Source organism: Neovison vison, chromosome 11 (genome assembly GCF_020171115.1).
Source record: "Neovison vison isolate M4711 chromosome 11, ASM_NN_V1, whole genome shotgun sequence".
In the NCBI taxonomy this organism is placed as follows: domain Eukaryota; kingdom Metazoa; phylum Chordata; class Mammalia; order Carnivora; family Mustelidae; genus Neogale; species Neogale vison.
In genome coordinates this window covers 85,428,460-85,443,845 of record NC_058101.1, presented here as the reverse complement: position 1 = coordinate 85,443,845, position 15,386 = coordinate 85,428,460, and the positions used below count along the sequence as shown (strand labels likewise).

General features: G+C 33.1%; 1 protein-coding gene across 1 annotated transcript in view; it reads left to right on the top strand.

Moving 5' to 3' along the window:
• Nucleotides 1–15,386, top strand: part of FAT4 (FAT atypical cadherin 4) — a 178,769-nt gene that overhangs the window by 82,857 nt on the left and 80,526 nt on the right. Inside the window, exons 3-4 of the mRNA XM_044224026.1 lie at nt 9,765–10,026; nt 11,562–11,912. Of these exons, the coding sequence (XP_044079961.1) occupies nt 9,765–10,026; nt 11,562–11,912 (613 nt within the window). The remainder of the gene's footprint in view (nt 1–9,764; nt 10,027–11,561; nt 11,913–15,386) is intronic.

The window sequence follows — 15,386 nt, the reverse complement described above, 5'->3', positions numbered from 1 at the left end:
TTTTCCCAGATTACATGAACCCAAAAAGCATTTGGGTTAGTTTGCATTATATTTTTGAGAAGTTTTATGAATATTAAATTTATATAAGTTCATATTTTTAAGCCAATTAAATATTGCTCTTCCACAAATTAATTTTAGTAATACCATCTGGTGGTAAAGGTGGTAGAAGTTTCTACGGCCAGATGGTATTATTAAAATTAATTTTAATATATATTATTATATATATAATATATAATATATTTTATATATAACATACATTATATATAAAATATGTTGTACATAATATATATAAAATATATAAACATATATAACATATATAACACATAGATATATATACATATATAAATACTCTTACATAAATATGTGTATATATGTATATATACATCTACACAGACAGAGACATACACACACACACACACACACACACACACATACACGCTTACAGAAATATTTAGAAAGAGAGACATTGAGACACCTGGGTGGCTCAGTTGGTTTAGAAACCGACTCTTGGTTTTTAGTTCAGGTCATGATCTCAGGGTTGTAAGATTGAGCCCTGTGTCAGGCCTCATGTTGCGTGTAGAGTCTGCTTGAGATTCTTTCCCTCTTACTCTCCCAGACTTTCTCCTCTGCCTCCCTCTCTAAAAGAAAGGAAGAAATCTTAAAAAGAAGAGGGACATTATACCTTCTGTATACTCAAGATTTCCCATTAGTGCAAATTCTAAATGACCTTCTTCCCCTCATTTTTTTTTTTTTTTTCTGGTAAGGATTACCTTCCCAAAGTTCGTACATTAACATTTACATCTCAAAGGCACAGTGAAGAATACAATTTATAAGCTTTCTAAGATAAATAGGAGATGCTTTGGGATCTTGGATGCTTTGGGATTCTTGGTAAAAAAGAGTAGATGAACTTTCAACTGTTCTAAAGCTGGAGTTTTAGTTTTGCAAAGATTTGTAAGATAAAGATGGTTGCTCTCAATTCCTCAAAGAATTGGGTTGCAACTTAAATGACATCATAGGTTGATTCACCCATAAATCCTTTTACAAGGGCTTTAGAAGGTTTTTCTTTCCTTCTGGAGTCATAGTTTTATTTTAGCTTAGGGTAGACAGCTTAAAAAACAAAAAACAAAAAAACACAAAAAAACTTCTACGCTCTGCAATTTAGCCAATTTCTGACCACAGAGCTACTTTGTAGTTTTAGCTGGGAAAAATAGTAAATATTTCTGGCAGTATTGAATAACCCCTTGGACTGAAGATGTGTCCCCAAAGAGGATGCATAAGATATTTTGTTTACCTCCTTCTACTGGGCACTATAGGCAGAGATCTAGGAGAGCTGACTCTGGCAAGAATCCTCACTCTTAGCTGGCTTCCACCAGTTTTTTCAGGATCCCATCTGTACCTCTGGTATTTACCAGAATTTGGCTAGGTTTTTCATTATTTTTAACTTTAGTTTCCCCTTGGTTGTTTGAGAATAACAGCAGTTTACCAGAAAATCCCTTAGAGTCCCATCAATTTTGGGAGATCCCCAACAGCAACGAGCCCTTCTTCAAGAGTTGACGTGTAGTGTCTGTAAGGCCATTAACTTGGCAGACTTTTTGCTTACAGTCATATAAAGGGAATTCAGACAGAGGATTACTAGAGTACTCAAATAGAGGATAGAGGGAAGCAGTAAGATTTACATCAGCTTTATGTTTTTGTTTGCTTGTTAGTTTTTAAGTGCCTTTTAAACTTGAGTTTTTCATTAGCTTTTTGAACACATCTTTTATTGAAGGTATTTTGGAATTTTGAAGACTTTCAGAGGTTTTTTGTATGCCAGTTAAAATAGGTATTCCATTCTGTTTCTTTGATTTGAGAGTCCTCGCTTTTAAAGCACTTCTTACATGATCTTACCTTATTGGAACATGCCTCATAATGGCCACTGTAATTCTAGGTTATAATTACTTTGAAGGCTAGCAGCAGTTTGGGAGAACACTAGCCACAAATGAGGTTTAACCCACTTTTCTGTCCAGCCATAACTAGCTGCTAATTGAATGTGACTCACTTATGCTTAGCCATATTTTGGGGCCTGCAAGCTGACTGTTACCAAACCAAGTTCTCAGGACACAAAATAAGCTTAGGAAGATTTTCTATTTTTGTAAATATTTATTTCTTCCAGGACTATAATTCTTAGACATATAAAAACCAGGTATTTAGGAAGGTAGCAGAAATTCTTTATATTTTAAGCAACCCATTTTTATTAAAATTACTTTTTTCAGCTAAGACTTTGGGTCTTTTAGGACCAAACTAATACCTAGAAGGGATATGCATCTGGGTTGATGATTGGACAGTGTATCACAGGCTACCTCACTGCATTGAAATTTGCTTGAGATTGGCAGGTGACCTACTGTTAGTTTCACTCATACCATGACCAATTTATTCTATTACAAGAGTCTTTGATTTAGGTGGTAAGCATCACAACAGCTTTTAAGTGTTTGACGAATGCCCACCAATTTGTGCAGCTTTTTGGGCCCGAGATTTCTGTTAGCAATAGTCTTTATCTACATAAAACAAGACTGTGCCTCTTAACATGCCAGCAGCAACCAGAAGATCTTATTGCAGACTGGCCAAGAGAAGGCTGTATGCACCACCATAACTCCAGTAAATGGGCACTGCAGATTGTGAGTGGGGTAAGGGATTCTAGTCTACTGGGGGATTGAAGACTAAACCAAGAGCTAGGGACTGAGGTTCTGGATGGAAGCCTCTGCCTAGCTCAAGCTGACTCAGTAAGTCTTACAGTGGAAAAGCAATTAGGTTGGGAGCTCAACACAAAGAGAGCTGTGCTCAAACCAAGAGTAACTTACCCAGCATCCTCAGAAATAGCTAGAAAGACTGAACTCAGAGGAGTTCCTAGGGTCCTGCACTAGTGTTTCTTGTCCCTGAAGCTATTAGAGGTCTTTTTTTAGTCTTGCCATTGCCACCAAGTCTGTTAAACAACACAAATTCAACTGAGTAAATTAACAAATTGGCTTTATTCAACAATTCATGAATCAGGTAGCATCCCATCTAGCAACAGAAAGGAGCTCTGCCAGTCTGTAGAAAAGAAAGGTTTTTAGAGCTAAAAGTGGGTAGAAAAGTGAAATTATTAGCAAAATGTATTTTTTAGATAAGGTTACCTTCCTAAGGTGAACAGAAAGGGTCTATTGAGTAGATTATCTCACTAATATTGACCAAATAATTCTATGTTGACTGGTTAAAAGTTACATTCCTCAGAGTTCAAGCTGTAATTAAATTAGGTTTTAAATCTTGTTTTGTTGACATGGGGCTTAGCACAAGGGACTCCATTTTGGGCCAATCTCCTTTTTAACAATTGAGAATGCTCTACTAGGAATTTACCAAAAGAATACAAAAATACTGTTCTGAAGGGACACATGCATCCCAATGTTTATAGCAACATTATCAACAATAGCCAAACTATGGAAAGAGCTCAAATATCCATTGACTGATGAATATCCATTGAGTGATGAAAAAATATATATATATATTTATATATATGATGCATGAATATATGAAATATGTATATATGTAGAATATATTATATTTATATTACATACTATATTTATTATATTATATATAATATGATATACAATATTATAAATATATTATATTTATAATATATATTATACCTACATACATATATATGAAATATATATATTTCATATATATATATGATGAATGCATAAAGCAGTTGTGGCTTATTCTATATAAGAATATATATATGGGGATGCCTGGGTAGCTCAGTTGGTTAAGCAGCTGCCTTCGGCTCAGGTCATGATCCCAGCGTCCTGGGATTGAGTCCCATATCGAGCCTCCTGTCGGGCTCGGCAGAGAGCCTGCTTCTCCCTCTGTCTCTGCCTGCCGTTCTGTCTGCCTGTGCTCGCTCTCTCTCCCTCTCTCTCTCTGACAAATAAAAATAAAATCTTTAAAAAAAAAAAAGAATATATATATATATGTGTGTGTATATGTATGGATATATATGTATTTCTGTACATACATATATAGTAGAATATTACTATATTATGTAGTATAATAGATATTATGTGTATAATAGAATATTATTTCTCTATTTTATATATGCACATATATAAAAATAGAATATTACTCAGCCATAAAAAATGAAGTCTTGCCATTTGTAATGACATGGATAGAGCTAGAGAATATTATGCTAAGCAAAAAAAGTCATTCAGAGAAAGACAAATACTTTGATTTCACTCATATATGGAATGGAAGAAACAAAACAAATGGTCATAAAGAAAAGAGAGAAAGGAAAACCAAAAAACAACCCTTACCTTTAGAGAACAAACTGAGGGTTACCAGAGAGGAGGGAGTAAGTGGGATGTTAAATAAATAAAATAAGTATTTATTTTATGTTATGTTAATATGTATGTTATGTTAAGTATGTATAAGTATAATAATAAAGTATAATAAAATAAGTATGTATGTTATGTTGATAAGTATGTTAAATAAGTAAGATAGGGTAATGGGGATTAAGGAGCACGCTTGTGATGAGCACTGGGCATTGTATAGAAGTGCTGAATCACTAAATTGTACACCTGAAACTAATATTACACTGTATGTTAAATAACTGGAATTTAAATAAAAACCAAAAAAGAAAAAAAACAAAAAACAAAATGAAACAAAAAGTGAAAAGAAAAAAAATTTAAAAAGGAAAAACAGTAAAAAAAAAGAAAGGGAAAAAAAAGCACCTATTCAATTGTTATAAGATAATTCACATTAAAGAATTTTAATTGTAGTGACTCATTGGTTATACTTACTGTAGGAATAGGACAAATAAACCTCCTTTTTAAGTGGTTTATTCAGAGCGAAGCAATAATCATCTTAATTATACTAAATATATATTCTGATGGAATATACTCTTCTTTTCAGAACTGATATTTGAAAGAGATGCCAATACTATGATGTTGATACTGTTATAATTTTATATCCCTCTCGATTTTTTTTTGTCATGACAAGTAAGGGTTACTACAAACACAGTGCTGCCTGCATGTTTATGTTTCTCTATCTACTTTTTTGTGTGTGTTGGTATGTGTGCACATAATTGCATTGCCTCCCAGTTTATCTTGTGAGATACATTTATCTTTACAATGAGATCTGAGGAAGGCTGGAAAGATCCTTATCTGTCTAAGTATGTATATCAACATTGTTTTAGTGCACTTTGTTTTATTTCTATTGAGCTTCATTTTATAAGTTTTAAAGTAAGTCTAAGTAACCACACAGGTGTTATCACTTAGACTTCCTGATATAAAAAACTACTGAAATATAAGATGGTGATATCTAGGATATGCAAGAAGAGCATTTGGCATGAGACAAGGTGTGGAGTTAAAGGGAAAGGAAAGTGTAAGGTTGTGCGGAAGAAATAGACCAGGGAAATGGAGGAAGGGTTGTTTGAAATTCAGATGGAGGTAGGGATGCTGACAATTTGTACAAAGTGTGACTGCCCGAAGGCATAAAAATCACTGAAAGGAGGACATTTTTGTAAAACTGCTTTTGAATTATTATTTTTTTTAAATTAAGCTCATGAGGTTGCTGTCCTTCTTGAATACTTTCTCTTAAAAATTTTAGTAGCTTTTAAATGATCACTATTTCAACTCAGGACATGAGGAATCAACATTTCTTTGGCTCTATGCCCAATGGAATGCATACCTCAGCTTTCTATGGCATTCAGAATCATTAGCTGTTTCCTTTTTTGAGTAGCTTACAATGAATTAGTATTAGTGCTTTTAGATAAACCTTCATCTTATTTTCTACTCTGTCTTTAGCTTTTTACCTTTTAGTTGATTTTTTTTTTCTTTTTTAAGAAAGAGGAATTGGGGAGGGAAAGAAGGAGAAGGAGAGAATCTCAAGCCGGCTGCATAGCCAGGCCAGAGTCAATGTGGGGCTTGATCTCAGGACCCTGAGATCATTACCTGAACTGAAGTCAAGAGGCAGATGTTTAATGGACTGAGCCATCCAAGTGCCCCTCTTTTTTGAATTTAGAAAAACAACAAATAAATAAATATATATATATACACACATATATATTTGTACATACATATATGTATGTATATGTGTGTGTCTATATATATATATATATATACATATATATTTGTACATACATATATGCATGAATTTGAAATGTTTTCTCTCTTACTAAGTAAGTCATGGCTATTTTTTTTCTTCATCTAATTTGAATAAGACTCAATATTGAATGCAAGTGTTTTCTTTTACTTTGCAGTCAGCATTAAATTTTTCCACGACTATCCGGTGGACTGGTTTTAAAAAATTAATAGAATTATTTAAAACACTAATAAATTGTAGTTATTAGTAAATTATGCATCCATACATTATTATTTATACTCTTTTTCTCAATTACTAAATCAAACATAAAAATATTAGTATGTTAGAGAAATTCTAGTAAGGCACTGGAGAATAATATCTTGGTAAAGGAATCAGTTTTAGGAAGCAACATGTACATGTTGAACTTAATTTAAATATCATTTGAAACATATGCTGGATCAAGGGACACATCTTTCAGAAGCACATGACTTTGTCAGTCCCTTGTTTCCTTTTATAAACAGAATTATTATGCTTGTAATAATGGGCCAGGATACTCAAGCTTTGTTTCATGGTACCATACTTGTTTTTGAAAATACTACTTAAGGTTATAAAATGCATTTGCAATTTATAGCTATTTACTTTTAGAATTCCTTCCACGTGCTTTTGTCTCTGTGGTTCCTCAGGAGAGTAGAATATTTTTAACCAGCATTATTTCCACCACACTGCAGCTGAAATACGATATTTGTTTCTTGTGGTATTGCTGATACTGCATATTTTGGATATTAAATAAATAGACTTTTCAAAAGACCTAATTAAATCATTACTCTTGGCCAGACATTTTCAGACATTCACTAGAACTTTAATTCACTGCATCAGCTGATTTTGAATATAAAAAGATTGTTTTATCAACATAATTTGATGCCTTTGCTTCTATTCAGAAGAATTATCATAACTTTAGGAGCATTAATTATGACAGTTATTTTGTAGACAGGACATCTCTAAATTTCAAACTATTTGTGTAATAGCTTTAAATTTGTTTTTGTTTCTTTCCCTTCCCCTAATTTCCAAATACTTGCCATTTTAATAGGTCAAAATTGAATGTAGCTGTTTTCATACCTGGACTGCTTTACTAGAATAATGGAATGCTTAGTGAAACAGAATAAATAGTACAGAATGTGGTCAGATTAGGAGTCTAAAATTCTTATTGAATGTTTTTGTTAAACTATACCATTACAGTAAATATGTTAGCTGCTCCATGTACACCTGAATATACAAGGTACATGTGGTATTGTGTTAAACTCAGCTATTCCCTTACTAAATTAAAAGGTGCTTTGAGGCATTCACGTTACTAAATTGTAAGATTGGCTCTGAGAATGCAGTACAAAAATATAGCAAATGCCACTAAACATACATTTTGAAAGAGTGCTTTTGTCTTTGTCTGTTAGCAATCATACCCTTATGTGTTTGACCATGAAGGATAAAACATGCCTAATCTATGAAGGAAAAGTATGGAAACCATGGTGCCATAATCTCCTGGCATGCTAGTCTTATGGTCCTACACATCCTAAATTTATGTTCTTCCCCAATATCTTTCTTGAGAGATCTTAGCCTGGATATTTTGATATATAAATTTCTAGTCATAAAAGGCATACTTATTTTATGTAAGTATATCTAAATCAAAAAGTAATTTTTAGAGGTCAACGATTCCAACACTAACACTATTATCCCAACACTATTATACCCCAGTGCCAAAATGTAACAATTACATACAATAGGAAATCAGAAAACGTGTTTTTCCTGGGATATATACCAACTCAGTTGTATTCTGTTTTAAAGTATTCATTTATAGGTATCTATCATCAAATGCACTTAACCCATTACATTAAAACCAGAATAAAAATAGCAGCTAATGTTGTCATATGCTTTCTGAAGGATCATTCTAGGTTTTTTATATGTATGAACTCATTTAATCTTCGCAACAACTCTATGTGGCAGATAATGTTATTGTCCGGATTGCCCTGATAAAGAAACATCAGTTCATAGAGGCTAAGTATAAGGCCCAAGGACACACAATTAACAAGTGGTGGAGCAGAGATTCAACCCCAAAAGTATCAAATTTCAACCAGTGCAGTGTATAATATTTAACTCAGTATTTTAATTATAATATACATAATTTAAAAATATATAAATCAAACTGCTTGTAATTTCAACACTGGACTGTCAAGTTTAAATATATTTAATATATAATATATTTTAAAATACCACATTAGCAAATGTATTTTAAAATAAAAAATAGATAAAATGTATTTTAAAATACTATGAGGTTAGAATTCTCTATCATCAAATCCAGATGGGTTCTTTACTTTCAATTCTTCTAAATTTATTTTTCTTTCTTTCTTTCTTTTTTTTTTTTTTTGACTTTGCTAAGATCTCTCTTTCTTGAAACCTTCCCTTTAACCTCAGTTAGTGCCCATGAAGTGATGTGCTTAGATAGCGTTGGGCACTTAGTAAAAACTTAAAGAATGTTCTGTTTTTCTCAACCTTTCTGTGTCCTCTGCTAACTTTCTAGTTTAGATTTCAAAGTTGTGAGGACCAAAGCTCAAAGAGCTAAAAGAGCATAAGAAATCACTCCTGCTTTCATTTTACAGAACATGGACTTGGAACCTGCAAAGAATATAGATTGTAGAAAGTTTCACCTTAAGGAACTGAAGCCCCAGCCTCTTGGGGCCAAACTGCTCACTCTCTCTCTTCTCTGGCCTGCCCCCACTCTAGTTCTTTCTACGTTATGAAGAGCCTTGAGAAATTACTTCCAATTAAGAAATGATTGGTATTTTATTGGCCATAAAATTCAAGGCAGTTTGTGTTGCTGTTGAGGTTCTCAAAAATATACCCATAACCTAAAATTTTAGTTTGACCTTCTTCTATTCTTCATTTAAACTCCCCACTCTAACTGTTTAACAGTGAGTAAGCCAGACATTCTCCTTCCCTCTGCATTTTTGCTTAAACTGAAATGTTTCCTTAGTCTTCCCTTTAAAAAAAAAAGAAATCTACAAACCCCAATTCAGCTCCATATATTCTCTCCTGTATTACCTGCCCTAAAGAAATCAACTCAAAACAATGCACAGGCCTCATTTAATTACCTTCTCATGCTGAATCAGAAGGACCACAAACTCAGTCAGTCTGACATGGTTTGCAATCCACTGTAACACTTGGTGTGTGACCATGTGTGAGTTAACTAGCATCTTGGAACCCAGTGTCTTCGTTTGTGAAATGGCACCTCATGAAGTTGTGAATTAAAGTGAGAGGATGCATACGTAGTACTGTCACAGTGCCTGGCTCAGAGCCACCCCTTCAGCAAATCTGGTTATGCGGTTAATAGTAGTAGTGTTACTTGTATTTTCTTTAGTGACAACTTGACTCCTTTCTACATGTACATTTTATGAGTTAAAAGATAGATATAGCTAATACTGACAGCTGAGATTTTCTGTCTTATTTAATGGATGAGTGGTGAAAGATTATGTGATAAACTACTTTGGTCTGCTATCTTGTGAAATCTTTTAATATCTTATAAAGTAAAGCCAAAAGGCTCACTTTGTCAAATACATACTCAGCATAAGGAATGGTGCCCTTAACTGTTCTACTTCTAACAATTCAGATATGGGTCTTTTTCTCAGGGTGCAAATGCTCTGGTCACCTACACTATCATTAGTGGAGCTGATGACAGTTTCCGCATTGACCCTGAATCTGGAGATCTGATAGCGACCAAGCGGTTGGACAGGGAGCGCCGTTCCAAATATTCTTTGCTGGTTCGGGCAGATGATGGTCTTCAGTCCTCCGATATGAGAATTAATATCACCATCAGTGATGTGAATGACCACACACCCAAGTTCTCCAGACCTGTGTACTCTTTTGACATCCCTGAAGATACAACCCCAGGTAAGTGGACACACCCTTAGGTATATTTCACAAAGATACTTTTGACTACAATTACAGACTATGTTTTGGCTGCTCTTAATTAGCGACTAGTTTTACATAGAACATATGCTACTAGGTATAAAAATATATGTGCTAGGTATTTTAGTCTACTAATTAACCTTCATAGATACAGTCCCCAAATGAATTGCTAGACTTCTGATAGCAAATGAAGTTAGCAATTCATCTGATTACCAATTACAAATATTTCTGTTTCTGAAAGTATTTGGGATGAATTGTTAATTTTTCTGGCAACAAGAGTTTTTGATACTGTTTTTCCACTTTATACTCTGTGATATTTTGCATCCCATTTAAACATTTTATGTATTAATATAATTTCTAAATGCTGACTTCTAAAAAACTGGTCATGTAAAATGTTGTACTTTGCTACCTCTGCATCTATTCTGAATCAATGTGCTTCAGAATTGCATTTGCAAGACATGACTCCATCTCTATTTTTAACATATTTTAATTGGTTACAAAAGTTAAAAGTAAATGGATATTATAAAAATTTCTAATGTGATTATAGTGCTATGTAGACAAAGCAGAAAGAAAAGCACATGAAAATCTGTGAATACTAGCTCTAACACTTAGAACCTGTGTGGCCTGGAGAAAATTAATGCATCACTCTTAGTTTCAATTTTACCTTCTGTAAAGTGGAAACAAATACTTCTTGTTAGAATTAAGGTGAAGGTTAATTTATCATATATACTGTAGCTAACATGGGGCTTAGGAATTAGCATGTACTCAGTAAGTGTTAGTAGAATCTCAGTCCTGAATTGTCAGCTTGCCTCTTTGAACATACTATGTTGTGATTGTTGAGTTTGAGTACCGAATACCATATTTCTGGTGTGTGTATGCTTCATTTCCATTATTGGAAATTCTTATCTAAAATTGAAATTTTATTCCGAATTACATTTGGAATGATTCTGTGTAATAAGACATATGTTACGGAAACTCATTCAACAAGGAAATTAAATATTTATAAACTACTTCTCACTGCAGTTTTCCCTTCACTCCTTAACATGAGTTATGCTGGTCATTCATGAAATTATCACCATATTTATTTCTGCCTTAATTATAACAATGACCACGTGAGCTAATATTCCCTGAGCATAAGTCTGCATTATTGCTGGGGACCCCTAGTTCCTGATGCTAGCAATGGGTCCCATATATGTTCACTGCAATCACCAATATGTTCAAGAATTGGCAGTGCCAGGCAGGAAAATAGTGTCAGAAGTATTATTTCTCCAGAACATTTCCACTGCAACATGAAACTTACTGAGTATTTAATATGCTCTATGTTTTGTTAATATTTGGGAAGGTTAGTATCAGTGTTAATATATAAATCTGTAGAATGTTGTGTTCACTATATTTTCATAGTGATTATCTAGTTAAAATATTTTACTGTACAAATAAAATTTGTTGGTGTCTGTATGTATTCTCTTAGTGATACCTTTATCCCATTAATTTTAGACTATTAATTTATCTTTTGATAGGTTCTTTGGTAGCAGCTATTTTAGCCACAGATGATGACTCTGGTGTGAATGGAGAAATTACATATATTGTGAATGAAGATGATGAAGATGGCATATTTTTCCTGAATCCAGTTACTGGAGTCTTTAATTTGACTCGAGTATTAGATTATGAAGCACAGCAATATTATATCCTCACTGTTCGAGCTGAAGATGGTGGGGGACAATTTACTACCATTAGGGTTTATTTTAATGTACTAGATATAAATGACAACCCACCTATTTTCAGCTTAAACTCATATAGCACATCTTTAATGGAGAATCTACCTCTAGGATCTACTGTTTTTGTGTTTAATGTTACCGATGCCGATGATGGTACGTACTTTATTTTATGTACTTACAAATTTATTTAAAATGTCTTTTTATGTTGTATTCATTTACTATGTTCAGTTGTTGCAAAGAATGACAGAGTAATGATTTAACTATAGAGGATTAAAATTAAGTGCTTTATCAGTTAAATTCATGTTTGTAATAGTTATACAGCATGCACTGTTATCATTCTATAAACTTCATCTTCCTTTTTACAGTATCACAGCTTAATAATGTAGAAGTCATAAAACAGCTTTTTACTAATTTTTTGTCACATTAATAAAAATATTTGTTTACATATATTATTTTAACATAAAAAGGATAAAATTTGGAAGCAAAAGGAAAAACATCTTAAAAATACATAAGAATGAATTATTAATTTTATATTTCTGACTGAAAAGTTCTAATAATATTCTAACAAGCTTTCATGCTTTGATTCAAAGACAGTCTCAGATCTCTTTAATTTATGCTATATAATCAAGTTGAGATTTTTACTTAAATCTAGACTTCATATGTGTTTGATTTTATTTATTGCGAAAGCATTTGACAAACTTTCTTTTAAAATATAACTCAAAAAATAGAATAAAATAAAATACAATATAACTCTCCTGGCCTTTCTTCTGAGATGTATTTGTAAATACACATATCGGATAATACAGCACTAGAGATAACATTGTGCAGATTATCAGTCTTTAACTGAACTGTTTGGAAAGTTAATACCTTGTTTCCCCTTTTATTGGAAGAGTTAAATGTCTATCGCTTGAGAAAACAAGGGACAAAACTTTAAAGAGGAAATAGGTTTCTAGCCCTAGGATATGCCTAGTGACATAGGCTATCAACCTTAATTTAGAATTTCCTGATTCTTACTGACTCGGGTGAATGATTAAAGTAATTTTGGAATACCATCCTATCTCAACATTCTCCTCTATACTTAGTTTCCTTTCAGGATTGTCTACAAGTGTCCCTGAGAAAGATATGAGAGGCAAAAAGCACAGTATTTTATACAAGCTTCAATTCACAGAATTGGAAATACTTTCTTCAGAATTCATTAAGTGCATGTTGAAGTTTTCCTTTTTTACGTTTACGTAGTTAATGCCGGTCACAGGAATATATAAAAAAATAGAAGTATCTGTGATACTCCTACTGATAAGCAACTACTGTTGCTTAATTTGTGGCACATTTAGTGTGTAACCAGTCTTGGCCCAAGATCATTGCTCACCCTGTTTCACGTACATCAGCCCAGCCCAGCTCAATTAGACTTTGTATACAATTGATCTTAATCTCTATTTTGGGAGTTGGATTCTCTATTACAACCTTAATTAGTTTATCTGTTCCCTGGATATGAATATCTTATTTGTCCTTGTGACTCCTCCCGAGTTTTCTGTAGTGAAGAATTTCTGCCATGTTTCTTTGTAATTTATTTGTTCTGCATTAGAGAGACACAGTTGTTTTGTAGGATCGTGTGCTCCTCTGGACCAAACTTCATTTATCCTCATGCCTTCAATTATTGGGAACTGAAAAATAGCAAATAAGAAACTCTTTATGAAAATCTGCTGGAATATTCCACACACACCTACACACAGACATGCGTTAACCATTGACTTCTACTTACTTTTCATGCATTTTTTTTCCCTTTAATTGTGTTTGTCTTGGGTAAAAAGTGTCAAGCTACATTTTTCCATTGTTTTAGTTTTGAATACTTTTATCAGTGTAATTTCCTGTACCTTGACCTAAAATATAGGACATGGTTCCTATTCATTCTGAATTTCAAGGATAATGATAAGACTGTACAGGGGTAACCTTGTTTGTTTAAAGTTGCCAAGTTTGTCACACTGAATAGTTCTCAAAGTATTTCACAAACAGTAATATTTAGACAATTTTTTAAAATAGAAAATTTATCTTAATCTCTGATCAAAAGGTTCCTGCTGAGGGAATATTATCATCTGAAGAAATTTTATATAAAAATAAAGTTATTACTTTCTGTTCCCTATATTTAGATTCTTTCAGGGTTCAACATCAAACCTGAGCTTACAAAATCTTTTAATAAGAATAGGTCAAATATCTTAACTATTTTCACAAGATAAATAGTGTATGTATTAATCCCAAGGCTTTCCTGTACAAAGTATAAAAAATATTATAGTGAGGCAAACTACTATAAACTGAACTTCATGGAAATATTGTGGTTTTATAATTATTACATTATACTAGAAATAAATTCGTACACTCTTCAAATACGGGGAGTCATAGATGTTCTGAGAATAATGCAATGGTAATGATGCTGAATAAATACACCTGTCCATGCTTGGTACAATTGCAGGTCATTCAAATGAAAGGAGTTTCATATTCCAATGACTTGATGACCTTGGTAGAACTGCTTCATAAAGATGAATGCTGTCTGAAGCAATTCCCTGGGTTACAGCTGTGTGATAAGTTGACAAATGCTAGCTCATAGTAGCATAATTAGACAATGTTTACAGACTGTGAATAAATACACACATTTCATAACAAAACCATATACCTATAGTTATGTGCTATATTTCCTGGAACTAAATTATTCCTGAGACTGAAATTAAAAAAAAACAAAAAAACAAAAAAAAAACCCCAAAAACCCAACACAACCACACACACACACAATAAAACTGCCAGAGGGAATCATGTGACTAAACCACTTTCAGAACATTGAACACAAATGGTTAGAAGTATGAAAAGTTTTAAGTTTAAAGACATGGTGGGCTATAAAACACCACTAAACTCAAATCCCAATGCTTATGGGTAGATTACAGAATTTTAAAATACTGTAGATCCTGTTTCATGATTCGAATATTTGATGCAAAGAGCAGAGAAAGACAAAAGTTCCGACCTCTCTATTTTTTCGGATACTACAAATGTTTAGGGAGAATTTTGAGTTTCTATCTATCCACATCTCTTTTTTAGCTGTATAGCACATGCCCAAAGTCACTTAGATTTGTCAGAAACAAAAAGTCCTTTTCTTTACAGTAAAGTAAATATAAGCGGCTTTTGTGGCCTGTAATTGCAAAAGTAAGGATTCATGAAGTCCTGAGATGAGAGCTGTTTCTTTGATGGTGTGGCACTATTTTGTGCAAGAGTTGTTATATTTTTATGTTCATTTCCTCAAAGATGATTGTTATCACGGTTTATTGTAATGGTGTCTAATATCTATATCTGCCATTTGGAATTTGAATATAAAATCAATTTTTTTCTTTTTCCACAATTCCTTTTAAAGTTTAATACTTATTACTTATCCCACCCACCTACTCTACCAAACTTTTTCCCTTAAAAAAGAGGTGGCTCTGCTGTTTACAAGGAGGCTATAAAGTCTTGGTATCATGTTCTCTTTTTGCCTCTGAAATTTAGTTGTTTACTCAGGAAGTAGCAAACACTATGGACGGAGGGTGTTCAGATCCTTGCTTTAATTGCTTGCATTCCAAGTGATTTATGTAGAATGCTAGGCTATCACTT